The sequence below is a fragment of the Catharus ustulatus genome, chromosome 16, assembly GCF_009819885.2.
Source record: "Catharus ustulatus isolate bCatUst1 chromosome 16, bCatUst1.pri.v2, whole genome shotgun sequence".
NCBI lineage: Eukaryota > Metazoa > Chordata > Aves > Passeriformes > Turdidae > Catharus > Catharus ustulatus.
This window is the reverse complement of record NC_046236.1, coordinates 16,486,759-16,513,776: the sequence shown is the minus strand read 5'-3', so window position 1 is coordinate 16,513,776 and position 27,018 is coordinate 16,486,759. Positions and strand designations below refer to the sequence as shown.

Genomic DNA, 27,018 nt, shown 5'->3' with positions numbered 1-27,018 from the left:
AATCCCTGATTCCTTTTAACAGCTGCTGATGTAACTGCTTGTTTCTACAAGATAAGAAACTAATCACCAATAATAGCACTGTGTAAGTGCAAATGATGGTAATCTTTATTGCCTTTATTTGATTGAGCAGGTACAGAAACATGCACCCCATGCCAGGGCTAAACACAAAGAACTTAAGTTATGGAATCCAAAAATAAGTAAATTATAGAACTTCATAAGTAAATTTTGGAAGCTGTGTGATAAATCAATCACCTTCCCTTTGGATCTGGACCTATATCCCACTTTCAGGTGTGTCAGCATGTTCCACATCACCTTCATGTGCTTCCCAAGCAACACACAGCCAGGACAATAACCACAGAAGCTGTACTAAGAACTCCTGCTTCCTGCAGCTGCTGCTTCCTGCAGCTGCCGCTCCCTTTCAGAGATTGCTCGCAGGAGGAGACACCAGCTCTGGCTTTGTCCCTGTAGAGCTGTGGCTGTCGCTGCTGGGTCCTAACCCCAACTGTCCCCAGGGGTCTGCATCATGTCCCAGCTGCCAGTCCCAGGCAAGCAGGAGTGCTACAACTCAATGAATTAGGGGTGACCTATAGCAGCCCTCACTTCAGTCATAATTGAAAAAACAAGCAACAATTCAACTTGCCATACAGTTTATTTTCAAAAACTAGTTCAGTCTAGTGGCTTCACTATGTGGCTGGGCTACCTCCATAGAGCAGTTGTCCTCTTGGGCAAGGGTTTGGACAAGTTTCATTTTTTTCTCATTCTTCCTGCTGTCTTCCATTAACAGTTCTACTGGTCTTATTTTTTTAACTGCAAGAGCCAGTCTGGAGTCCTCAGTGTGAATGGCGTGAGAATCAGGATAGGAGTTACAAGATGACAAGGTGACACCTTGTCTGAGCCATGGAGCTCCAGGGCCTCTGCAGTTTTTCTGTCCAAGTTTTGCCCAATACTGTCCAGTCATGCTGGTAAGCTGACTGCTGAGCCACAGCCCCCACCCCCATCTGCATGCTTCAGCACCTCTTCACTTCCCCCTGCATCTCCAAGTTCCCTCAAGTGGTTGTGTGAGTGGCAGTGGAAGTCAGTATTTTAGTCTGTTATCACCACCCTCTTGCACTACTTTACCAGAAGGGTTAAAGCTTTTCCATTTTGTTCCCTTTGTAGCTCTTTCTCTGCTGTTTAAATCTTGACATTTTATCTCTAACAAATGCAACAGCTGTTCATCTCTGCTGGTATTTTCATTATTGCTAACACCAGACAGTTCATTAGCACTGTTGATCCAAGGGCTGCCATCACTAGTCTGTGTGTCATTCTCACTAGATGCTAAACGTGAGACAATGGTGCAGTCAGAACCCTGAACAGTTAAACACGCACTGTCCTTTATCCTTGGGTCAGGTTCATAGATTGCAGTATCTGGAGGTGCTTCACTCAGGTTGTTGCACAGATTAATGAAGGATTCATATAGTGATGCAGAGCTAACCTCATGGTCACTGTCCCAGTATAGACTGTGACATTTACCAGCACTGCCAAAAGGCTGATAACCAGATGTCTGAGGTGCAGTGGGGCAAGAAATTGTATTTGCTTTCCTTTGAACATTTTGATATATTACTTGCTTATGTGTTTCTTCCTCTGAAAGAAAAGCTGAAGCACCTCCATTTGCATGTGTGGAGAACAACAGAAAATCAGTATCTTCTGAGCAGGTGTTTGGAAAATCAAGCTCAGTGCTGGGAGATCTGTAGTTGTTGTAACACGTCTGACTGTTAGCAGGCTGAGCGCTTTGATCTCTGCAGCTGCATTCAGGCGTCTCTGATAACTGCCTCAAAGGCAGCGAGGAAGGCAGAGTCAGGCTACTGTTAGCCATCGACTGAGACACCAGGGCATTGAAGCTCTTGTATGCAGAGCTGCTTGGTTCCTTGCATGCAGACACAAGCATATTAAAGCTCCTGTAGGCAGAGCCACAGGGTTCCAGGGATGGAGACAAAAGGGTGTCACAGCTCTTGTAGCCAGAACCACACAAGCCCATGGATGCAGACACAAAGGTATCAAAACTCTTGTCTGCAGGGCTGTTTATTCTGTCTGTTTTGGTTCCAGACAATGATTTATTTGGAGACTCCTGGATCAGGACACAAGAGTCAAGTTCACTTTCAGAACTACATAGAAAAAGGCTTTGATGAACAACTTGCTGAAGATCTCTTGCATCCAGAGAAGCAGAATTTATACTGGAGCTCTGATAGCCAGATTCAAAGGATTCTTCTGACAGTTCTGACTCTTTGCTGGCTGTACTACAATTGTAGTCATCTTTAGAGGCTTTGGTGAAAAGGGGAGCTGTATGAGAAATATCACATGGTTGTAGACTCTGGGATGCACTTTCTTTTGGATTTTGCTGTGATGGATTTTCTGACCCAATATTCTCTAAGGTTTTCTTCTCAGCTGTGGGGATGTTTGGGCCTTTATTGTCTTGCATGTTATTTTCATCTGCCAGGAGTGCATCAAACATATTAGCTAGTAACTCATTGTGTTCAGGGGGCTCTCTGAAAGCACCGATGCTGCTCTCACAAGGCTCGAACATGGTGATCTGGTTGCCAGTCTCTTCTTGGCTGTCAGTTTCACTGTCTGTTAAGCATACACAGATTTCTACACACTCTTCAACCGGTATTGTATCAGGGGTTAAAATTGCACTGCTGCCTTTTGGCAACCACTCTCCAGACTTGCTGTGGCAACTGCAAGATTTCTCAACATTTCTGATGTTATCTTTTCCCTTGAAGTTTTGGCTTGACAAACTTTGAGCCAGACAGTTCTTGCAACTTCTGTTTTTGGAAGCCAAAAGGAAAGGACAGTTAATGTTTATGATACAGGAAACAATTTTATGCTGTAAAGCAAAGGGATTTTTTAAAATCTTACTTACACTTGTTGTTCCATATGACTCTGCTTTAAGTCATGGAATGGGAACTTAATTTCATCAAAGTGGCACGAAACTGGAAACTAATAAAGATACAAATGAGATTTAGGATGCATATGAGCTGCATTTAGTATTCCTTACACTAGACAGACAATAGAATTTATTACATATTCTACTTTTGATAATCAGGAAAAGGTATTTTTTGCAAAGCTTTCAAATTACCTTGACATTTTTTAGGACCAAATGGCTCTTTGCTGGATTTGGGATTTGATCCCACCATTCCTTCTTAACCCTGCAAGGGAAGAATGAAAATTACTTGTTTTGACTGCACTTGGGCTTAATCGGTGTACATTTCTCTTTTCTGTTCTCCTTTCCCTTTTAGGCATCCGCATTGCAGCAACAGAAAGTGTTTGTTTTGGGCATCTCCCGCTTTCCATTAAACCAAGGTAAAGATGTTTGTATGTTTGGTATGTGACTGCTCTGCACAATGACAGTCACCTGTTCTTCTAACTAAAATGATGTGTGAAATAAACAGGATCTCACTTTCACATGACCATTTAAAATTTTTGAAAGAAATAAAGGTATTTAGCCATCATTAACTGAACTCCAGTGAGGGTCCAAAACTGACAACCCCCTACTACAATAAGCCTTTTTCAGTAAGATTAATAAAGACTATTCAGAAAATGACACAGTGCAACTGTGCACTGTGCAACTGACTTCTCCTCTCACAGACAACTAGATAAAAGCACTGAGAAAACCCAAAACATTAGATTTTTGTGCTACCAGACATTCAGCTAATCAATAACTATATTGATATCCTTATAAACCATTAGTCTATAAACTCTGTAACAAGCAGGATACCTACTTGGTGAAACAGAAGTAACAAATTACAGATCCTGCCATGATCAGTATGCAGGATGTGGGCACAGCCATCTGCAAAATGTCTTCAGCTTTCACCTGGTAATCTGTAAAACAGGCAAATATTTACATGTTAATGTGCATCTAAATGAAAGCACTGGCATAGCCAAAACATTTGCTACTCTTCTGCAACTTAAAAAAATGCTCTTTTAAAGGATGTAAAATGAAGCTCCCAGCACATAAGCAGCAGACTTCCACAGCTGCCAACAGGATGGTGTGTGGTGTATCAGAGACACTCTGGCACAGGTGCTGTGGTCAGCTACTGGACATGGTAGGAGCTGGAAGAGCCAATGTGTACTGGCAAGGCCACTGCCAGCCCTCAGGGACAAGTCACACAGTGCCTAAAATGGCATTATCATTGCCACTGTAGTGCAGCTATGTTTCTTGTTCTCTCTGTTGCTTGTCAGGGATTTTCATAAACTCTCACACCTCTATTAAAATACTGCTTGACTTGCAGCCTATATATATATATATAGCTATCTATCTATCTATATAGATATATCTTGTTCATTTATACCCACTTGCTCTCACATCAATGTTAATGTTTAGTTCAAATATCTCTTCTACTTCCTTGTTGCCTACTCATGAAATATTTATAAAGAATAAACACATTCCTTTCAGCCTTTTTTTCACAAGGCTAAGCAATCCAACCTCCCTTGTATTCTCTTCATTTGTTTCCCAAGCAGTTGCCTATGTATGTTTAGAGTCTTTGGAAGCCTTTACAGATGCATTCACGTTACATTCAAAATGATGAAGATGATGAGTCCATAACTCTCCTTCAAGAGAGCAGCAGAGTATGTAAGACTATATACCATCCTTTCACCAAGTTGCTATTTTTGACGCTATTACCATAGTGAAATTCAACTTCTTCACTCCATTCACTCCAGTAGGTTGGGAAGTCCACGTAGTTACACCTGAGGCTTGCAACGTAATCGTAGCCTCTCTTCAAGGAGCTTGCAGTAATCTCAAAGCTTTTTGCCCTGTAGTTAATTGCTTTTACAGAAACCTGAAAAGAAAGTCGGGAAATTCACTTTGATTTCTTTATAGGGTGAAGGGTTAGTGACAGCAACTAAATGCCAATAGCGTTACGTGTCTCAGTAACCTTTCCCAAATGAACAAACGACTGTGCATGATACTGCAGTTCATGTCATCAGCAGGTGGCACTTGCTACCTGCCACCACGCACGTTCTTCTGCCACCAGGAGAAGCCCAGCCCAGAATGCTGGATTATTCAGAAGGGTTTTTGAAGTGCCTCACCTGCCCCACAGAGCCACCAGCCTCCAGCTTCTTGATGACTAAGAAGCAAATGAAGGTCAGGGAACAAAAGCACTGCATTTTCAATCTCTGCCCTGTCTACTGCAAGCAGCAGACCATTTTGGGGTGGCAGTCAGAAGTTTCAAACTTCTGACATCCAGCTGAACCATCTTGGGGGCAAAGTGAACTGTGGCAAGTGTGTATTCAGGAACACTGTGGGACTTGCTCTCGCTGGCCCTTACACTATAATTCATGAAGTGATTTTCTAGAGGACTTTTTAAACCTTAAAACTCCGGAGACAGAAGAGACTGGGTGTCTCTTACCTCTGCTGGGTGCTGCTTTCTCCAGTACTTCACTTCATAGATGACTGGTTGTCCAGAGAGCAAGGATGAATGAGAGTGGCTCTCCTCCCAACTCAGATTGAAGTTACCATTTTCAGCTTTCTCAATGGCAAGATTTTTGGGGGCCCTTGGCTTAACTGTATGTTAAAAAATACAGAACAGGGTAATGAGAGTAGAGAGAGAAGCATTCACCAAAGACCAGATTATCATCACAGTCAATGCATTTATCCGTTTTCACAATGCAGTAGCACAAGAATAGAGAGACCAAATCTGAGCAACTTCAGGGTATTTATTAACAAGCACTGATTCTTCGATCTGGCTGAACTGCATGGCCTTTTGGTGCACTGGATGCAGCTTTCAGCCTGAAGAAACGGGAACAACCTGTGCCCTGACAGTGGCAGCTGTGAGGCTGGGTGGGCACAGAGCTCCAACGTCACAGCCAAGCTGTGCTGGCTCCCTGTCTCTTGGAAGTCAATGTGGACTTCTGCTTATTTGGCAGATAAGCAGCAGCATCAATCAAGTATTCTAAAAAGGCTCTTCAGTCTGTCTACGGTATGAAAATGGTTTTTCTGTGTGTTTAAGGTGACAGCCAACAAGCACACTGTTCTGACAAAACTGGGGGCCTAGGCAGAAACATGAACTCTATCTACACTCTGTCCTGTTTAGAAGCAGTCTCTGACTTTTTATCACTGGCTGTTAAATTCCAACAGCAATTACTATTAAAAAATCCTCTGCTTATGTAGCATGATTCAACTAGCATGAAAAATCAGAGTATGACAGAGACAGGAACAGGAGGAATTTCAGTACGATTAACCAAGTTTCTTTCTAGAAAGTGAAAGTAGCATGATTCCTCTTCATCCTGTAAGCCACAAGTAAAACGCACTAAAGATAACCTACTTACATTAATTCCTTAGGAATCTAATCCAGAATCAAGTTTCTAAAACAAATGCACTTTGCACCTCTGACAAGCAAAAACTGTTCTGGTGACAGGAATGAGAAGTTAGCTAGGATTGCAAAGCCTGGAACCAGATGTACCAGTGACAAAGTAAACAAGTTCTTACCAACAAGGGCTGGTGTAACATTGTAATTCCACATAACAGTGCCATTGAATTGTAGGGCTAGAGTATATGTGAGGCCTGATACAAAATAATCTGGATATATTGTACAAATGCACCTTAAACTGTCTTTTTCATTCTCAGGAACACAAATGTTTCTGAAAAACAGGCACAAAATTACATGATGTTTAAGAGAATGTGACACACTATATCCTTGAAAAGGTGAAATCAAGTTTCCCAACATGTACAACTAATCAAAACCGAGACAAGTCAGTGCTCAGAAATGTTTCGAAAACAAAACTGAGATCCCCAAACAACTCACCCTCCCTAGCCACCCCCTGGATATCTGTCTCACACAAATTGAAAATTTGACAGAAAGCCTAAGGATTGATCCCAAATACCACCCTTTGTCACATTTCAGCTTCTAAAGGGACAGGTATAGGAACAGGTATATTGCAGTGTATGAGCGAGGTTATTTAAGTGTTGGTGTGGTGAAGTCATGCAGTGAGAACAGGAGAATCTTTTGTAAGAGATGATGACTGGCCCTGCTCAGAACAGGGACAAGTCTGTGCCTGAACGTGGAGTTAGACTATATGCAGAGACAATCACCCGGGCTCCAGCTGAAAGCACCTTTCACACAGGCTACAGACCAGTGAATCAAGTAAGATTTCTCATGAAGAAGGTAAAATTCCACATGAAGTTAAGGTTTTGTAAACTTCTAAGAGTCCTACCACTCCTACCAGTAGGACTTGATCCTTACTCTATACTAAGAGAGCAGAAAGCTCTGCAGAAGAGTAGATCACTGAACAAAGTGTGCTGTTAATTGCAGAAACCCATTTTACTTAAAAGGACATAATCAATTTTACTTTAAAAGGAATAATCTGAAGTACATTTTGTACTGGACACCCACAGTAGAGGGAGGGAATTGAACCCAATAGTGGCTGTAGGACATGTGAAGCTCTAATAATGGCAGCGCAACATCTTACTAAATACTTACGACACAGAAGAAGTTTCTTTGCTGTAGCAGAGCAGGAATTCTTTGGAGCAATTGGTTTGTGCAGGCACCTTCCAGTGACAAACCAGCTCTTCCTCAAAGTCAGTGAAGCATGCAAATTCTTGTACACGTCCTGCAGTCATAACTAGGGGAAAGCATCATACAATGAGAAGCAGGAGAATCAGAAGACTGCATTGGACCAAGCCGAAATATTAACTTTTCCATCTAAACAGAGCTGCCACATCTCTATAAATTAAGTGAAAACATTGTTATTTTTTGTGTCTGGATAAATGGAAAGAGGGGCACTCACTCTCCACCTTTCTGGAGACAAGGTCTATGGTCTTAAGAGAAGAGTCTGCAGTAGTAATACTGAGATAGAAAGGCACATCTCAGCCAACAGAGACTTCCGAGAACAGAAAATCCAATTCCAATAGCTCTATTTAAAACACATCAACATTAAATTACAAAACAGCATCATCCCACCTATGAATACAAGAAGTTCAAAAGCCAAAATGCAGATAATTAACGGAGCCAGAGCAGGATCACTGCTTACACTCATGAACTCGTGCTTTACCTACAGCGGTTCTAAGCTTCCCAAATATACACTTTCTGCCTCCCCAGAGCAGCTCCCCAGTGCCAAGATCATCCTGCCAGTCTTTCTTCCAGTATATACCTTCGCTTGATTCCACTCAGTACTTCCTGCTGTGTCTCCTACTTGTCATTGTTATGACAGCATTCAAGACCGAGGAGAGACTGAGTCACACAGAGCTGGCACTGAGGAGGTGCACAAAAGCCCAGAGATCCTGCACTCCAGTGTTTCAGTTTAGAACTATTTTCACTGTCAGTATTTAGGCAAAAAATAGAACATACTAGTCAAAATATCTTTGTAAGAACTGGAAGCAGAAATAGAATCCACAACCCTCAGTATCCCTTCCACCCTCACTTTCCTTTATTTCAATGTGCTCCACAAGTGATACACAGAAAAGCAGAGGAGAAGCTGGGTGACAGTAAGGTCATGTTGTTATCTGGACTAACAGTGTGCCAACCGTGGTACTGGACCCTGGAACGTGATCATTAGAAAATAGCTAGAAACAGCTGATACTTTTATCATCCAAGACTACTATTTGGCTTTTCTGATGTTTAACTTTTCTTTCACAGATAAATAATAACAGTATCTCCCTTTTCTTGCAAAAGCTGTACAAATGTAAATCCATTTCTGCTTTACATGTTAATCTCCTGTAAAAGATTAAAAATAGCTTTGATTGGTTTTTTGAATCCTATTAATTAAGATTTGCAGAAAATTTCCAATGGGATTCTGCTAGAAGGTTTTCTTCTAGAGACCAAATTTTGTGTACATGGCCCAGTATATTACCAACTCTCCATCCTGGTAATTTACATTGCAAATTCAAGACTCAGTTGCCAGCTATCCACATCCTGCAAGGCCATTGTCCTCAGCCACTCCTGCTTCACAGGCTTATTCCTTCCAATGGATACCTAAATTTCAGATTATTCCTCCTAAGCTTTTTTTGCTGAAAGTACCTAAGTTCATTTTAACTTCCCTACATTTCTATTTTTCTGTAGTCCACTTGTGTTATTTATTATGATCCAACTTCTGCATACTCTGATACAGTACAGAATCTGCAAATGTAAAATGTGATGGTCAGACACCTTTTAGTAGATATGATATACAGCACAGTGTAATCTACAAAATTTGGATTCTAAGCTGTCTGGTATATTGGCTGCTTATAAACCTAGAACTGAATATGATTCATGCTTTCATTAGTGTTCCAATACTTAGAAAATGTTTTGGTTTAGTTACTAAGGAAAAATATTTACCTTGTAGATAACTATTTCTGTTATGTCCTTTCTGCATGGAAGTACCATGTTAGGTTCCCTTTTTTTCTGCATAGTACCCAATTCTTCAACACTCATCAAAAAAGCAGCAAGCTCAAACTTCTGCAACACTTAACAGTCACACTGCTTTTTATTTTATAATAATCATTACCCTCTTCATGTTGTTGATATTTGGTTGCCATTTGTAATTTTGTTGCTAGTTTCCTTTTCTCACTTTAAAATGAACTTTTAACAGAAGTACTATCAATTTAAGGCCCTTAAAGAAGAATGACATTATTTTTCAATGTGTTAATCATTGTACACTTTCAATAATACTTCAATTAAATGAAGCTCTTCCTGCTGAGTTAAGCTATGAAGATTAACAGTTTATCTTGCCATTCAGTGGCCTCATGTCTTTTCAGAACTCTAAATTATATTCTTTGCTCCTCTCCTGTCACCTTCTCACTTTTCCATCTCTGGTACACTATATTTTTTAAAAAGCTCAGATATTTGAAAATTTCCTTTTGAAACTATATACAGTACAGGGCTTGTTTTGAGTTTGTATAGTTAAATGGGGGAACTGAAATGCTGAATTTCTTTTTTAATCCTTAAAGAGTACATGATGCTGAGGAAACACGTAGTTAACTAGGCAAACAAACTTGAACAAAACACAATAAAATTAAACTCTGATAAAGATCATTTAGGGAAATGAAAAGGTGGAATTACCTAGATCAGACAACCCTGCCAATGCGCTCTTGTAAACCTTGATCCTTCTCATTAATTCAAATTGTGCTATTTCATAGTAGATAAGACAGCAGCTAATAAAACATTTTTAGAGACAGGGTATTTTAAATTGTCTTTTAACTATTTTGGCGTAGCTTTTTAAAACAAAACAAAATGAGATATAAGAAACTATAGACTACTGTGGAACTAATTAAAAAAAGAAACAAAACAGAAAGCAAAGTGTGAGGTTCATTTTCCAGAAAATAAAAATGCATTATTGCATACCATTACTATATACATCGCATTAGTATTTATAATCAAACATCATAAAAGATGCAGTGAAAACAACCCATGTTTATATTCAGCTTCTGCCAAATGAGCTTCATGAAATAACCCTTGAGGAAGCAGCAGCACTCAGACTCAGTGTGTCTGCAGGCTGCCAGAATGGCAAGTGCCAGAGATCCCCGGTGCAGGGCAAGTCAGAGCTGCCACGTCCCACAGACAGGGCCGGCCAAAGCTGCTCTGATCCAGAAAGGCATGTCTTCCAGCCCTTGGAGAGCACAGAGCGCCAGCAGCTCTGCAGGCTGGCTCCAGAGCATGACTCCCTCTGGCCAAACCACAGCAGCCAGGGGACACTGGAGCCTCCTGCAGAGCTGCCTGGGCTACGCTGAGACCTCGCTCACAGCGACGAGCCCAGTGCACGCCAGACAGCGGGGAAGGAGGACATCGCTTTCCAAACCCGTTTCTCCTTCCTGCAAATTTCTAGTTTTGCTTGCTCACATAGAAAAGGTCAATATAAAGAAAAAAAAAATTCTAAGATTTTTTTCTAGTACAGGGGTATTTCTGACATTTAGAGTTACAAATTTTACAGTAGTTAATTAGTGGTAACATTACCTAGCGGTTGTGGAAAAATGCTGTCAATAAAAATTTCAGTACAATAATTTAAAATATTGATTAACATACCTTCATTTGTTGTATATGAAAAGAAAAGGATCCACAGGGTATATGGTGCGGCACTTAGGAGTCTTGCCATTATTGACAATGGTCAGGTTCAGTAGGAAAAACTGTGCTGCAATTCTGCCAAGAGAAAACATAACAAGCTCACATTCCAGTTAAGGTAAAGGTGTTGTTTTTCCTATCACTCTGCTAGATGTTAGAATTCAGACCTCCTGATGTACCTGTTTCCCACCTCTGGCCCCTAAAATTATCTCATGGAACGAGACATGTAGAATAAGGAGAATATAAATGAGCTGGAAGATTTTTCTGAAAAGTTTTAATTAGAGAGGATACGGGACTGACATTGGTGGTGGACTTACTCTCTTTAGCTACTAGAAAAGTTGCTAGCATGTAAAGGGTAAAAAAGGGCAAGCACTAGACCAAAATCGGTGACATTGTCAGCAAAACCCTATGACTCCATTCAGAGAAGCAAAAGAATTTAGAATGAAGTGTCCAATCTATTGACTAAAATATTTTCCCCAAGTTGTATCACCAGTACTTTAAAAATATGAATATCATCCTCTTAAATTTTTAGCCAAGAACTCTGAGCATTGCTCCAAAAGAATGCAGATTCATTAAAACTTTAAATAATTAGAAGTTGTAGAATACATACGTAATCATGATATAGCCAGAACAACTTTGGAGAAGGAAAATATTGCAGCTTTTATGTCCCTAAGCATAGCAAAACTGTCTAGGTAAATTGAAAACAAAGGAAATAAGTAATTTCAGACTTAAAAATAGCATCTCCAAGATTTTTTTACTAGTGTAGCTACTTAATGCCCAAGATAAGGCTACCAGCTTTAATATCACTACAAATGGATGCGATGCATTTAAAATTCTGGTAAATTTGTAGGTGAAGTCATGCTAACTAATACGCTTTTGGCTTTCCTTTCAGTATAAAGAGGATGTGCTGTGTTCAGCCACACATTGTTAAGACATAACCCTTTGGTCCCCTCCTCTCATGCTTTTGGAATTTTCTGACTTTGATGTCTGGACAGAGTTCTTGCTGCCTGCAAGCTTCAGCTGTTCTGTTTATACCTGCAGGGCTCCAAGTGGTACACTAGCTTTTATTTCAAAGCCTTGTGATGAGAAGAGGAAAAGGAAAATCTCCTACAGCAGGTGAATGAGGTTGGGTGTTCTGCAGAAGCTTGGTCAGATTCTAAAGTAGAAAGACCACTGAAAGGTATTTGTGGATGGCAGGACAATACTCCCTTCCCCAAGCCAATCATGCAGCAGAACCACATTTCACGTGTCTGACAGAGGTGAGTCTGTCTGACTGAAAATATCCATCCTAGAAGCTCAGGGATAAGGACATTGTTAATCAAAACAAAATATCAGAATGGAGACTCTTCTGTGACCTTCTCTAGGGCAGTTACTGCTCACCTAGTAATAAAGGACAAACATGAAAGACAAATTTCTCATAAGAGCTTGAGAGCTGAGTTTTTCATACTCTGAGAATAGATGAAATGTGACTAAGCACTGTGATACTTTTTTTAAAAGAGCACAAGCACCTTTGCTGCTGCTCAGAAAAAAAAGAGAGCCTACTGCACTGGCATTAAAAAAAAAATCCTTCATTTCCCTTTTTCCTGGAATTCTCAAGAGGGGAAGCATTTGCTTTCCACTGTTAGGTAATACCGCCACATGACTGGAGTTCCAAGAAACTCCCAGAACCCTCAGAACTTTGGCAGAGAATCCTGAACCACGTAAGCATGTCCAAATAAGCAGATGGCAGACCAAAACCATCTTCTCATGGAAAAATGGATCTGCACATGTGCATGAAAATTGAGTTAAGCCAGAGCTTTAATGAAACTGCAAAAGGAGAAAATTTTAAAACATCCACAGCTCTTCTGCCTATTACCTCTTAAGTTTTTCACTATGCCAGACAATGAAATACCAATCTTTTAAAAGTATGTAACACATATAGACAATACTAAAATTGCAGCAAACCTAGTAGCTGACGTATCTGAGGAAAGTAAATTGTAAACACATAAGTCACTTCCCCAAAACTAGGAAAGAAATCTCTGTCAGGGTTAGAAGCAGATGTACATGATTACTGGCACAAGGTATACATGCTTTGATCATTTAATCTTTCTGTTTCATGGAAAAATATTAAGTGATTAAAATTATTTTATTTACTATCAAGAAAAACAGTACTAACTTTTGGTCTGGTCTTCTAAGGAAAATAGGGTCACATTTCATTAACAGGCATAATCTGCAAAACTGTAATGTGCGAAGAGTAACTCCTGCCCAAACCAAGAGGTCAAATATTAAGCAAGACTGCTTAATGCATCATCGCAGCAGTTGTACAGCTGAAGCATTTTACATTAATTCCTTAAGAATCTAATCCAGAATCAAGTTTCTAAAACAAATTTCCTGTTTAAAACTGCCTCTTTTTAGAACTGAGATATATCTTGTCTTACTCTCTAGTTTAAAGCACCGGCTATAAACGCTGAATAAAATGAGACAAGAAGGTTGTGCATCAAACCTTGAAAGGAAAACCCGTTCAGAGCGCAATGCCTTGCGAGGAGAAGCCGCCCCTTTCCGGGCTCAGCACGAACCGCTCCGAAGCTCTGCGGGCCCGGGACAGGCGCGGCTGCCGCGCCCACCGCGCTGCATGTCCGGCGGGAACGGCACTTCGGACAACTGCACTGCTTTTGTCTAAAATATCGTAAAAGGAATATTCGAGTTTAACAGCCTCAAGGAAAGAGAAGCGATTCTGCCCGCGGGCTCCAGCCAGAGCCCCCGCACGGGACGGGCCCCGGGATCTGCGCCCGGCCAAGCTCCGGAGCGAGCACAGACCTTCCGCCCTTCCCATAACCGGCACGGAGAAAAACACACCGCACAAACGGCGCGCCAAGAGCAAGTAACGAGAAGGAGCCGGTCCTGACGCCGGGCCAGGACTGCCGAACGTACCTTGTTTCTACCGGGCTCCAGCCCCGGGCGCTCCCGGCCCGGACGCGGCGGCTCCGCGGGCGCGGCCCGGCCCGGCCCGGCCCGGTGCCATCCGCCCCCTCAGCGCGCCCGGGCGGGGCGGGGCGGGGCGGGGCCGGCGAGGGGCGGGGCGGGGCCGGCGAGGGGTGGGGCGGGGCCGGCGAGGGGCGGGGCCGGAGAGGGGCGGGGCCGGCGCGGGGCGGGGCCGGCGCGGGGCGGGGCCGGCGCGGGGCGGGGCCGGCGCGGGGCCTGCAGTGGCGGGCGCGCGCAGCCCCTCAGTCGGCGAACGCGGGCAGGTCTGGCAGGGGCCTGAGGGGGTTGGCGGACACGGGCAGGTGTGGCGGGTGGCTGAGGGGGTTGGCGGACGCGGGCAGGTCTGGCAGGGGCCTGAGGGGGTTGGCGGACACGGGCAGGTGTGGCGGGTGGCTGAGGGGGTTGGCGGACGCGGGCAGGTGTGGCGGGGGGCTGAGGGGGGTCGGCGGACGCGGGCAGGTGTGGCGGGGGGCTGAGGGGTTTGGCGGACACGGGCAGGTGTGGCGGGGGGCTGAGGGCGGTGGTTCCGTGGTGGGAGCTCAGGGGAACGCCGGTGAGTCCCGGTGGGCCCCGGAAGGGCCGAGGGCTAGCGGGCCGGGCGGTTTTGCGGCCATTGCCTCCGTTGGCTGCGGCTGGCCTGGAGTCGCGCGGGGGGCGGAGGGGCGAGGCCGGAGCTCGGCCAGAAGCGGGCAGTCGGTTGGTGCGGTGGTCAGGCAATTTCCTGAGCTACCTTTAATTACTTCAGGCGTTCTTCGAAACCTGTAGAGGATTATTTTCTGTCGGAAGTCACCCGCTCTGATCGACTGTGCTCAAATCAGGGAGCAGGAGTTTCATGTAACGTAGAATGACAGACGGTGTTGTGTTTGTCACCCAGCACTGTTTTTTTCAGGTTTGGGGGGCGATGTTGCACATTCCGCAGGGAGGGTACCGGTTAATGGAAGCTTTGGTAGCGGTTGGTGGGATGTTGGGCGCTCTCTGACTCCCGTTCTTAACAAGTGAAACCGGCCCAGTGTTTGCTCAGCAGCACACTGTGCAGCTTCGATGAAAACCACACCGGCTAGACAAGGTCATTGCCAAAGTTTAGAGGCTCAGTGACCACTAGGAGTGCCTAAAGACCCTCCAGGAGCACCGACTGAGACTGCAGACTCCAGCCGCTGCTGTGTGTATCACTATGCACGCCAAGCATTCCCCTGTGTCTCCAGTGCTGCAATAAAGTTTTGCTTGCTTCTTAATACTACACTGGTGTTAGAAGGAGATTTATTCTCGATTTTGGGTGACAACAACACAATGCCTACGTTGTTCTTCTCTGTAGCTAAAACTAGTTGGACTTTATTTATCTCTTGCACCCCTCCAGAACCTCAGAGCTGGTCACTCTCTGCATTCTGAGGACAACCTTGGGATCCGCTTTTTTTTTGTCCTCATTCAGTGTAATAGACTTTAATAGAAATCTTGTGTACACTTGAACTGTTGTATTCTTAATTTTCATGAACATGTGCATTAATTCCAGCTTAACTCCTGCAGCACTTGAAGCCTGGTAGAACACTGTGATGGCGGCTCGGATGACTGATGCTCATCGACGGTTCTTGCAGGTTCTGATGTCTAATGGGATAACAGAAGGATCAGAGGCCAGGAAATTACACCAGCACTGCTGTGAAACTGATAAAGGTGTGTCTGTTTTGGTGATGAAAGAACTGGTTTTTTTTTCTGGTGCAGCTTACAAATAATTTGATTTCTGGAGGGCATGCGCTACCTAAAAAAAGTTTAAAAGATATGAGTATTCCCTCTCTTTCCTGAAAGATAAAATAATACAGCAATGATTAACTTCTAATCAGGCCAGATTTGTATATAGTACTTTTTATTTTATCAGGGTTGTTGTTTATACATATAAATGATTTTTTAAACAGTATTTTTTGACACTGGAAGTACTTCACTAAAGTGAATGCTTTTAAGTAAATGCACTTCAGTTATTTCTCCCAGGTGCTGTGGGAAAAGTGACTGCTGCAAAAACATTTTGGTGAGGATGAGATGAGATTTCCTGGGGAATTGCTGTGCTTCCCACCTCACCTGCCCTGTACTGTTCATTCCAAGTCCTGGAAGCTGTGCTCCTGCCAGGCTTGGGAGTGTCCCTGTGCCATGCCACCATGCTGCTGACTCTGCAGGGACTCTTCTAGTTTTCTGTGAATTTGTGCCTACTTACACACAGATCTAAGGTCAGAATGAATTTGTGTGTCTCTTGAGTCAGGAACTGTAACCTGACCTACTTCTTAGATGCTAAAATTGTGAAGCGCAACTTTTGGTGTTCTCTAGCCCCTGTTCATTTTTTATGGAGAATTTTTATCCCTTTTTTCCCCCGCATAAGAGCTAATGAAACATTAAAATGCTATAGCTGTTGTACAAAAGAATATTCTGTTATCTTTCATCTTTTATCCTCTCTTGAGATCTGTCACTAAAGCTCCCTGACTACTGTGTGCAGTGTTTCCTGCTGACAAGGGCCAAGCAGGTGGCAAAATTATACTTAAATATTGTACTTACTTTACTGTCGTTCTTGCTGTTTGTTGGCGTTGTTCGCTGAAGGAATGTTGTATATCAGAATGAGGAACTCCTGGACAGGAGCATCCTATGGGTGCAGTTTGGCACGGTGCTGAACAGTGCCGTGGGGTTTGTGAGCAGGACCTTGTCCCAACGCTGTTACGTGAGCAAGAGACTCCTGTGACTGAGAGCAGGATTAATTTAATGATAACTGGTTGTGTTTTTGAAACATGAGTAATATATCTAAAATTATGAGCTGTTAGTTAGCTCTTGTTTTTAAATCATAGCCTGATGAAGGCAACAGGAGCATTGCCACTTCCAAAATCTTGTTTTGGATGGATGTGAGGGTTGTGCTGGTGCTGTGCAGGCAAGAACCGTTGTATGCTCTTCCACAGAACGACTGTAAAGTCCATCTTAATTATGTCTATGATAAAACTGCTGCTAGTATTTGCTTGATTTCTGCAACACAATTTTAGGTTTTCTTATATGTAACTTGATCACTTATATACCATTAATTTGTGAAACAGAGCATACAGAAACAAGAAATCCCTTGTGTATAAAGGAATTCAAGTCAGTGTATTTTTCTATTGTGCATAATATTTTTCCCAGTCATATTTTATTTTCAATAAAATAAAATATCAGCTTAGTTCAAGTCACTGTAATTACTGGATTAGTAGTGTGAGTTCCTTGCCACAAGGCAGACTATCTGGACTCTGTCAACTGATTTTAAAGGAGCTGAGCATCTCTGAAGGCCACGAGATAGCAGCACAAAGAAGTTATATGTCTGCTGAACAGAAAAATTTGAATTCTGTCTTACAGTTTTAACACTTTTACTTGGGGAAAAATGTTTCACATAAAAAGATCTGCCTGATGGGTAGTTGTTTGACTTTTCTCTACATGTGATTTTTCTCATTCATTTTTAGTCTACTACGCACATGATAAACTGGACGATTTCATCAGCACTATAAATAGCCACCTGCAGCCTTTGTTTATGCAGATCCGGAAGGGAATATCAGAAGACGATGGCAGAGCACATTATGCTGTAGTAGGTACCTGGTTGCCGTGTTTGTGTGGGGCTGGCAGTGGCTGCAGGAGCATAAACTGTCACAGCCCAGGTGTGAGGGAATAGGACATGGCAGCAAGGATGACAGCACTGTTGGAGTTACTTAGCATAAACATTGCTTAAGTGCTGAAGTGAGATTCCTTTTCCACAGGAGACTTTCCCGAGACAGACTTTTTAAACTAGAAAACACAGAGAGCTGTCCAACATCAGTTTTCTTTTTCTCCCACTCAAAAATCAACCAAGTGCAAAAAGGGTTGCTGAATAGTGGCCTGTAAGTTGTTTCCCCTGACAATCTGCAATGTGCATGTCAGAGAAGGTTAATAATTTCAGAAGACCACAGAGGAGGTATTCTAACATTAGCTGCTGCTTTTAGCCTTTGCTTTTGCCAGCTAAGTTGAGCTAATAATTAATAGTATTAATTAATAGCATGTGCAATAAGAGTAGGAAACAGGCAACTGGTTTTCACAGTGAGAGAAAGGTGACTGATAACATAGTTCCTGCTGCTGTCTAGCACCAGAGCTGTCTAGCACCTGTGATGTGTCAGCTCTGCTGCAGCACTCTGTCTCAGTTCTGGGAGCTTGGGTTGTGAAATGGCTTTGTCTGGGCAGAGGCAGCTGTGGAGAATTTGTGGCTGGAAGATGAGGGGTTGTGAAGAAAGAACTTGAATACGATCAAGTACCCCTCAAAGAACTAACTTTTATGTTAATTGTAAGATGATGTAGTCTTAACCTCAAGGGGTTTTTTAGAGTTTCTGATATGAAACTACACTGGCACTTCATATCAGTTTATTTGTTTTGTAGGTGAATTTGGCGGAAACTGAAGTAACTAAAATGGCATCTGACTATACAGAACTCGAATTAGAATTGTTCAGAAAAACAGTAAGTATGTCATAATAATAAATCATATAATTTGTGAAGGCATCATCTTAAAATGAATGGAAATGGAGATGTGGTAGAGGAGGTAGTTGCCATTTTACCATTTTATCTGAGATCAAGTGGGCGGGGCAGGCAGGGATGAAAGTGTGTGCAAGTAATGATTTGCTGTTGTAAGTCAGTTATGAGTAAGGCAAAATCAGCACCAGGAAAGAGCTCCTAGGGGTTAGGGACTTGACATGCCTACTGTTAGTTACACAGACAACTTTCTTCAGGATTTTCAGTCATGATTGCTGAGTTTTTCACTGGCTTCAGTGGTTTTGTAATATACAATAGTTTTTAATGCTAGTAACATACAAAATTTGCTGATTTGCATCTATATGTTTGTCTATGGTTATTGAGGCTTTTCCTCAAAAGGTCTTTGACAAAGAGCAGATAAAAAGAGATGGATCTGTCACCACTGAGTGTGTCCAGGGGTCCCTGAAGGCAGCTCCATTTAAACAGCACGTATACTTCTATTTGTGGAAATGTTTTCTTGGTAAAGACCGAAACTGTGAAGAGGACAGTGATTGTTTCAGCTTTCGGTCTTTGTTTTACAATTCTGGTTCAAGCCATATACTGTAGTATCTCTCACATACATGGATGCTAAAAAAATGCACATTAGCACATTACTGTGTGTCTCTCTAATTGCAGTGTTTCTAATACTTGGTAATGTTTCTTCCTGTAGATGGACCTAATAATTTTATCAGAAAATGGCTTTGCCTCATCTACAGATATTTTAAATTTGGCTGACCAACTTAAGACAAAGAAAATGAAGAAAAAGGAAGCAGAACAAGTGCTGAAAGTTTTTGTGGAGGATAAGTGGCTGTCTGAGGTAACTGCATTCAAGTGTTCATAGTTCAGTGGGTCCAGCTACCATGTTCTTACAGATGTGGTAGCTGAGACTGGAGCTCTGCTTGCATGAATGATGGCAAAAACAGTCTTATGGGGCCCATGCTTCTTGTTGCTCCAGTGATTTTTGCAGAAAAGGAAATAGACTAACAAGGAAAAAGTCCTTGGGTAGGTCTGTACAGGACCATATGGTTTCAGTTTCTTGTTCCTGCGCCAGGTGCTTTTGTGTGTCCAGTCCTGCCCAGTGACACACAGACATCCTTTGTACACAAATAGCACAGTATCCTTCAACCTGGAACAAGAGCTGGGGAAAGCTCTTCAGAATGATCAGTGTTAGTTGCATTTAGAATTTCCTGAAAAGGAGTGAGATATGTTGAAAATTCCTGTACCAGAAATGTGCGGTGCATTGTGCACATGGTTACACTTGTTTTATTTTATGAGGGAGCAGTGGAGATGAGCTCACCATGTGGACCATGGTGGACTGACCATGCGAACACTGCAATTGCTTGCCAAGTGAGACCTTAATCCCTTTTCTGCTGGAGTCATTGCATCATAGATCTCCAACCTGCTGCCACACAGTTACTTACATGTTAAGTTGATTTGGGAGGTATTTCCAAAGATACATCAAGCAGGAAGTGCCTAGATGTTGTTGAAAGCTGGGAGAATTTCCTCTAATGTGTAAGTGGAGTATCCCAAAACAACATGCCTTTGTTAAGGAGTGCATGGTTGCTCATATATGCTTTCCAAGGACTAGATCTGTTAAAGGTGTGGGGTTTTTATTCTGCTCCTCTAAACAAAGGAGTTCTGCTATTTCAAAAGTGTTCTGGCATTGCATTGTACTAGCATGTTGGTTTCATGAGTATAGAAAAAAGTGGCTTGTTAACAGGGGGTTAGCAAACTCACAAAAGATAAAAGGAATTAAAAAGAAATTCCTCATCTCAACGCTTGTTTTCTTAGAAAAATGGAGAATATACTCTGCATACCCGTTGCATAATTGAGATGGAACAGTACATTCTCAGCAACTACCAGGATGTGGCAAGGAAATGTAACATCTGTCACAGCCTCACCATCCAGGTAACGTTTTATCAACTCGGCCAATGGACTTGCATGGTCATAGCTGAGGTTTGTGATGCTTTCCCTTGGGTATAATCTTGGTCTTGTAATCTGGTCATGGTGCTCATGCATTTTGTAGAAAAACCTACTCTTTTTTTTTTTCATTTTAGGTATTTTATCTTCTGCCTTTAGAAATAAAATTGTCTTGGAGCAGTGTCTCCAAGTATAAAATTGGAAAAGTGCACTCCTGCAATGAGGAACATGGTTGTGCTGTCTGGCTTTTCAAACCAGCCTGTTAGAGATGAACTCCTGATGCTGAAAGAGGTTTAGCAGTGTCCTCTTTGGGCCTGGCCAATAGATGTCATTGTGTGACATGTTCATTCTTGGTCCTGGGACTTCAATTCAGGAGTTGCTTGTGTTTGGACTGCAGAAGGAACATGTGCTATGCAGAGCATGCTAAAGCACTGTGTTTTGATAGCTGGGTCTCACCTGTTCCATCTTGCTTAAGTAGTTACAGCCTGGATTCCTATTCCAAAACTGCTAAATTTTCTTGCTCTGTGAGCCTGCATCTTCTGATCTGCCCAACTAACATGCTTCCATGTTACTTTTTCGATCCAAATTAGTCTCCTTTATTGCACTGAAATTGTTGTTTTTCAAGCTAAATTTTGTCCATCTAAGGAAACAGTATTTCCTAATTTACAGAAAAATACCTTCTTTTACCATTTACCAGATTTGACTGTTCAGCGTGGAATATTGTGGGAACTATTCTTTGGAACAAAGTGTTGCATATCTGCTGCTCTTTGTAACAACTTTCTCTTAAATTGAAGGACAGTTCAGAAAGATTTTATGAATCTCCTTGGTTTCAGAGCCAAGTATGTGAATCCTGTGGAATTGGAATGCATTTACCTTGTGTCAGAAAGTACTTCAGAGGCCAGACTGAACCCCGCTGTCCCAAGTGTAATGAATTCTGGTCTTGTGACATCCCAGGTACCAAGCAACGTATTTTTTTTTAAATTGAATGTAATAATAGTAGGAAATGGGCTATGATATTCAGTGGCATTGTCTGTATCATTTGTAACTGTGAACATCAGTTATTTCTGACTTCAGTAGTGTGTTTCAGACACTAAACCACACACAGGCATTGAGCTCCCACAGTACCCAAAGAGTGCCACAGGGGCATAGCTGACCCTGTGCGTATTTTTTATAACTGTCTTTAGAAGGTAGGGTGGGACGGGGGAAGGAATAGAGACACACACAACCCATGACACTAAAACTTCTGGAAATATCAAGCTTCTAAAAATCTCTTTGGAATTCCTCCATTTGTCCAAGGAAATTGGACATTGTGAACAGCAACAGAGGAATATACAAAGCATTTTAGAAAAAAAGGTGATACAGTATTTTTGGGTTTTTGTGTGTTGTTCATTAACCTTCCTTTTGTTTTCTTTACAGGTGTGAGTCGGATGGGCTCCCAGACTCACCAGGGCTCCACTCTTGGCCCTAGATGATGCCAGTAAAACTTGTCAGGGACATCTGTTTGCCCCCTCTCTGTAGTCTCTGCCAAACTGTATTGTATTCATTAGTAACAGTGCTCAGTGCACTCATTTTCTAAAGTTCTAAGAATCTTACAATAAAACTATCATTTATGTTCCTGTTCCCAGTAATACCTGCACAGCTTTCTAACCTCTAACCTCTCCTGAGAGATGCTACTTCCCTGATTTTTAATTTAATTTCAGTGCTGCTGACTACATTTCAGAGCTATGACCACCAGAAACTAACAGAGAAGCTGAGCTCAAGTGATCGCACATAGTGCCAATATTTAACTGGAATAAACAGAATCTGTCCAGGCTTCAGAATGCAGGACTGAAATGAAGCCTTTGTGAAATTTGGAAATTTGACCAAGTCTGGATCTTCCACGTCAACCTAAAAAAAAACAAAAACCAATCATCAGAAGAATGTCTTTACCCAAATATGATTTGATAAGATAACATGACTGATATTAAAATTTCAGGCAACTATTTACCTGACTAGTGTTGTGAAGAATTTGGCTTTCATGGGGGTACAGGTTTTCTGAATCTTGTGGTGAACAGAGACGGATATACTTTCTTCCAAATACCTGTATATAATAAAATAAATGTTTTCCATTGGTTAATTGGTTTCCAGTGTTAACTGGCACATTATGGAAGCTGTAGGCTGTAGCTGGCATTTAACAGTAAAATATACCTGATTACAAGGAACATAATTATCTTTGTTAGTAATAGACACTGCTATAATAGAAAGTTAAATCAAGCTATTGGAATTCAAGTACCTATTCCCTTGGAGGAGATAAGAATTTGAAATACCTTTGGGGAGAGTAACTAGAGTACATACCTGGGCTAAAAAATTTTGCTGAGGATCCTGATGAAGAGGTGAGATTGTGCCTCCTGGACCAAACCAAGCATTAATGGTGATGTCATCTTCTTCCCCTTCCCCCAAGCAGCAGTAGTCAGGGATACTGATATCTTCTTTCAGTTCTGGGATCTATTTCCATAAAGAATCATTAAAAAGGGTATATGCTGACTTGCCAAAATACATAATTCATAGAACAGATGAGCAAGGCTGGATGGAAAGAAAACAAATGACTGGCTGGTCCAGCAAGGGTAGGAGAAAAGTAGCTGACCTGCTAGGAATCTGCAGGAAATTTTCTCAAACTTCCTGTTCTAGTGAGCAGACTCTGTTGGAAGGAGAAGCAGGGAAAAGAAAGGGATTTCCTTATTCTTCAGGTACCCTTTGCTTTTGCAGAAATCAGAGACACCCACATGAATGTTTGCTCTTCGTGGAAAAGGAGCAGCTGATCTCTTCTATACTATGCTTGCTTCTCTGTGACATTCCTTTCTATGTCTCCCACCAACCTAAGATCTGGTAAGCTGGAATGACATTTCAGATTATGCTAAACATATAAATACTAAAGACTTTCCTGTCCAAATCTCTTCCCTGATTTACAAATAGGGCCTTCCGGGTGCTATCCCCCTAAGTATACATTGTATTGAAACAGCACCAGGATTTAATGTCTTCATCCCAAAAGGGTTTTGTTTCCATATCTAGCAGCCAAATGGAATAAACCTCTCCCTCTGTTCCCTCAAATCATGCAAATAGAAACTTAAGAATTCTGTGAATTCTCCATATGCTCTTCGATCTAGTACAGCTAACATCCTCAGAGACAACTTAGGCTACAAAAGGAACACATGACTGTAGGAAGATAAAAGCATTCACTCAGTTTTACCTGATCAAAAAGCTGGTGCTGGGCAAGGTATCCTAGATTGTTCTGAAATGACAGCAGAAAAAGAAAAACATAGTAACATACAGTAAGACAGTGAGTTAATTTACTTACAGGTGAATAGAATTTACTTATAGATAACATGCATTTCCAATGTCCTATTCAGAGTACTGTAACTATTTCAACAGTATAAGAGGTCTTCAGGAAAAGCAACTTATAGCTCCATTGAAATTGCGAGAGTGTAGGTGTGTCTCCACAATCAATAAATCATCCAGTTCAAGTCAATGAAGGAAGCTGGGACTACCTATGGAGTCTTGACAGCTGATAATGCACTGCATCTATCTAGCCAGACCCTGCTGGCACACAGACCAGCCCTCCTTCATGCCCTGGAACTACTTCCATACTCTATTCCAGAGTGCACCACAGATCAGTTTGCCGTGGCACATGGTTCTTCCTGCCAGCAGGCCAGGAAACAGAAATGGGGGCTTGGGATCCTCATCTGTCAAAACAAAAGGACATTCTAAACGCTAATCAAATCTGCATTTTCCTGCCTCATGGCACGTAAATTTGGATCTGATCCTAAATCTCACTAAGCAGTTTAATGAGAAAGAGGAACAACTGGAAAAAAGAGGAACTGCTGGCTGAGGATCCCTTATTCTTAGATTTCACCAGTCAGATTTTTGCTGCATATGTATGTATGTATTAATCAAATTCCAGCTACTGTACATTTGATTATAGGTAAAACCTATTGTTGCAATAATTATTCCTAGCTTCAGGTCCTGAAAATATGTCAAGCCTTTTAATCCAGAGCTGTGCTTACAGCACACCCCCTCCCTTGCTATCACCCCTGAGCAGGTTTGTTGTGTGTACCAGTCCCATGCTGCAGTGCTGGAGATGAAACAAAGGAGTGTAACAGACCTCAGCTGTGATATACTGGCTGATGAAGTCACTGACAGTCATGAGCTGCTGAGACCATTCCTCGTCTGTGTACCGAGCACCCAGCTCCACGGGGACTGTGCGGCACCCTGCGACTTGACAGAAATAGTCCACACTGAAATAAAGAAAGTTCCATTACCTTCTACACTGCTCTTACTAATTTTGAATGTAAGGCAATCAATCCAAATCAGTCTTGTTGGGTAACAAAATTATATTACCCCGAGTTTCTCCTGTCTAAACCAAACCAACCAGAAGAAAAAGGCAGAAGAAAAGAATGCAAGCAACAAGGAAATCAGCAAGCAGTTTTGTGTGTACATGACCCTGCAACTGTTTGTTTTGTTTTGGTTTAAAAGCCCGTTTGCCTCAGTTGTTTCCTTCCAAACTAAGAAGATTTAAGCTGTTACTGTCTCCTGGCAAGGTATGGCCAATCTTTTTGCTGCCTGCTGCCACATTTGATAAAATGTTGTATCTTTTACTCAGTAATATTAGATCAACATTCTGTCAGAGTCTATTTATACAGATAATACCAATAATGTATTATCTGTATCAATGATCTATCAGTCTATCTATACAGATAATGCCAATAATACCCATTCCAATTGTAACCAGAGGGATTAGTTTGAAGGGTGAAATACATCTCTCCATGGACAATGGTATTAATTTAACTAATTAATTAAGGGAAGTTAATTTTCTTAAGTGTCTAAAGCTAACCAGGGTAGTACCTTCCCTCAAAAATGAATAAAATTCCTGTAACATAACAAGTGTGTCCACTTAACTTACCTTTAGTTGTTGAACTAAAGCAATTACTCAAACTAAGCATCAGTGTTTTCTCCCCTTTTCTAGGGAATCACGACCTTCACCTTACAAACACTTGATGCTCAGCATTGGAAATGTGGGCACCACTGCGTGCACTAACCAGGCAGCACAATGCTGTTACTCACTCCTGCACAATGGCGGCTGAAACGCAACACTCAAACACAACAACAAACAAACACAAAACAAACATCAGTGCTGAGACTTATGAATGAAAAAGTCAACCATGCTTATTCATGGCTCTGAAATTCACTTACATTGCACTAATTATCGCAAGCTCCAAGGCGTAAAAACCACTGATGGGCGCATGACACAGACCCACGGAGCTGTGAGCAGCTCACCAGCAATGTGCACTTCTCCCGAGTTCCCAGGCGCTGCCACTGGGCTCCTGGGACAGCCGAAGGGTGGCAGAGGGTGGCCCTCCGCCATGAAGAGCCAGAGGCTGGCCAAAGGGTCACCTTTGCCCTGAGACAGTCCAGCACCTGCCGTGTGATCCCCCTGAGTGGTATGAAGAGCTTCCCTCATCTATGAAGCAACTTCCACAGAGCAGTAGGACAGTGCTGCTACCAAAATGTACTGCCCATGGTATCCTTTACTTCGTCAGAAAGAACTTACTTCTCACCTCCACTTCTTCATACATGGCCAGTGGTCCATGACGCCCTCCAGGACCACGGGCCGCTGGGGAATGAGGTAGTTGTCTCTGAAGTGCTCCAGCGAAGGACAGTGAAGGTGCGGAATCACCTCCTCCGGCTGCAGGGCGGGGGCGGGCGGTGGCTCCGGCCGTTCGCTCTGGAACGGACAGTGCGCTGAGCACCGCGCGGCCCCGCGGGGAGCGCGCGGGGCCGGGGAGCGCGCAGGGCCGGGGGAGCGCGCGGGGCCGGGGGCGCGGGCGCTACCTGTGCGCGGGCTCGGCGGCGCGGCGGCGCGCGGGGCAGGTGCGGCTGCAGCGCGCGCACGAGGCGCGCCAGGGCGTTGTCCAGGACGGCGGCGCCCATGAGCAGCCCCAGGTCGCAGAGGCGCACGGCGCGCGCGAGCGGGCGGCCCGCCGCCACCTCGGCCAGCGCCCCGAAGAGGCAGCCGTAGGCGTAGACCTGGCGCCAGCCCTTGCCGACCTCCCTCCATGGCCCCACGTTCAGCTTCTCCCAGGAGTAGTCGCGCAGGACGTCGCTGAGGCGCTCCAGCGCCGCTGCCGCTGCCGCCCCGGGCTGGCCCGCCGCGCCGTAGAGCAGCGCGCGGGCCCGCCGCAGCAGCGGCAGGACGCAGTCCTCCACCTCGCCGCTCAGGTCCAGGGTCAGCCCCTCCTCGGCGGGGGGCAGCAGCGCCCGCACCTCGGCCCACAGCGCGGGGCTCTCGCTCGCGCCCTCCGCGCTGCCGGGCGCCGCCATGGCCGCCCCTGCCCCGACGTCCGCGAGGAGGCGCTGTCGGGCGGGCCGGACGCCGCAGGGGCGGGGCCGGGGCTGAGGCGGGGCCGGGGCCGAGGCGGGGCCGGGGCGGGGTCGGGCCGGGGCTGAGGCGGGGCCGGGGCTGAGGCCGGGCCGGGGCTGAGGCGGGGCCGGGGCGGGGCCGGGGCCGAGGCGGGGCCGGGGCCGAGGCGGGGCCGGGGCCGAGGCGGGGCCGGGGCCGGGGCCGAGGCCGAGG

General features: G+C 43.6%; 3 protein-coding genes across 11 annotated transcripts; 1 reads left to right on the top strand and 2 right to left on the bottom strand.

Moving 5' to 3' along the window:
• Positions 1-83: 83 nt before the first annotated feature.
• On the bottom strand, positions 84-13,984 carry IL4R (interleukin 4 receptor). 3 transcript variants are annotated; one of them, XM_033074278.2, is made up of 11 exons: positions 13,920-13,984; positions 13,492-13,664; positions 10,974-11,087; positions 7,458-7,599; positions 6,467-6,618; positions 5,388-5,542; positions 4,661-4,817; positions 3,759-3,858; positions 3,116-3,185; positions 2,900-2,976; positions 84-2,801 (listed from the first exon to the last, which is right to left on the bottom strand). In XM_033074278.2, the coding sequence occupies exons 3-11, from the start codon at positions 11,041-11,043 to the stop codon at positions 1,076-1,078; spliced, it is 2,649 nt and encodes an 882-aa protein (XP_032930169.1). In that variant the 5' UTR covers positions 11,044-11,087; positions 13,492-13,664; positions 13,920-13,984; the 3' UTR covers positions 84-1,075. The 3 variants fall into 3 exon arrangements, with proteins under 3 accessions (XP_032930169.1, XP_032930171.1, XP_032930170.1); XM_033074280.2 differs by lacking the exon at positions 13,492-13,664 and having other exon boundaries at positions 13,920-13,977; XM_033074279.2 differs by lacking the exons at positions 13,492-13,664; positions 13,920-13,984 and adding an exon at positions 12,045-13,146.
• Positions 13,985-14,164: 180 nt separating this feature from the next.
• NSMCE1 (NSE1 homolog, SMC5-SMC6 complex component) lies at positions 14,165-22,037 on the top strand. Of its 7 annotated transcripts, none has more exons than XM_033074266.1 (8): positions 14,165-14,233; positions 15,492-15,635; positions 17,423-17,544; positions 18,363-18,440; positions 19,162-19,308; positions 20,283-20,399; positions 21,245-21,365; positions 21,828-22,037. In XM_033074266.1, exons 2-8 carry the CDS (start codon positions 15,518-15,520, stop codon positions 21,881-21,883), a joined length of 759 nt encoding a protein of 252 aa, XP_032930157.1. In that variant the 5' UTR covers positions 14,165-14,233; positions 15,492-15,517; the 3' UTR covers positions 21,884-22,037. The 7 variants fall into 7 exon arrangements, with proteins under 7 accessions (XP_032930157.1, XP_032930154.1, XP_032930160.1 ...); XM_033074263.1 differs by having other exon boundaries at positions 14,182-14,233; positions 15,478-15,635; XM_033074269.1 differs by lacking the exon at positions 14,165-14,233 and adding an exon at positions 14,252-14,272.
• Positions 22,038-22,062: 25 nt separating this feature from the next.
• On the bottom strand, positions 22,063-26,765 carry KDM8 (lysine demethylase 8). The gene is made up of 7 exons (XM_033074346.1): positions 26,277-26,765; positions 26,003-26,169; positions 24,550-24,682; positions 23,638-23,679; positions 22,746-22,895; positions 22,399-22,491; positions 22,063-22,298 (listed from the first exon to the last, which is right to left on the bottom strand). The coding sequence occupies exons 1-7, from the start codon at positions 26,763-26,765 to the stop codon at positions 22,134-22,136; spliced, it is 1,239 nt and encodes a 412-aa protein (XP_032930237.1). The 3' UTR covers positions 22,063-22,133.
• Between the last annotated feature and the right edge of the window lie 253 nt (positions 26,766-27,018).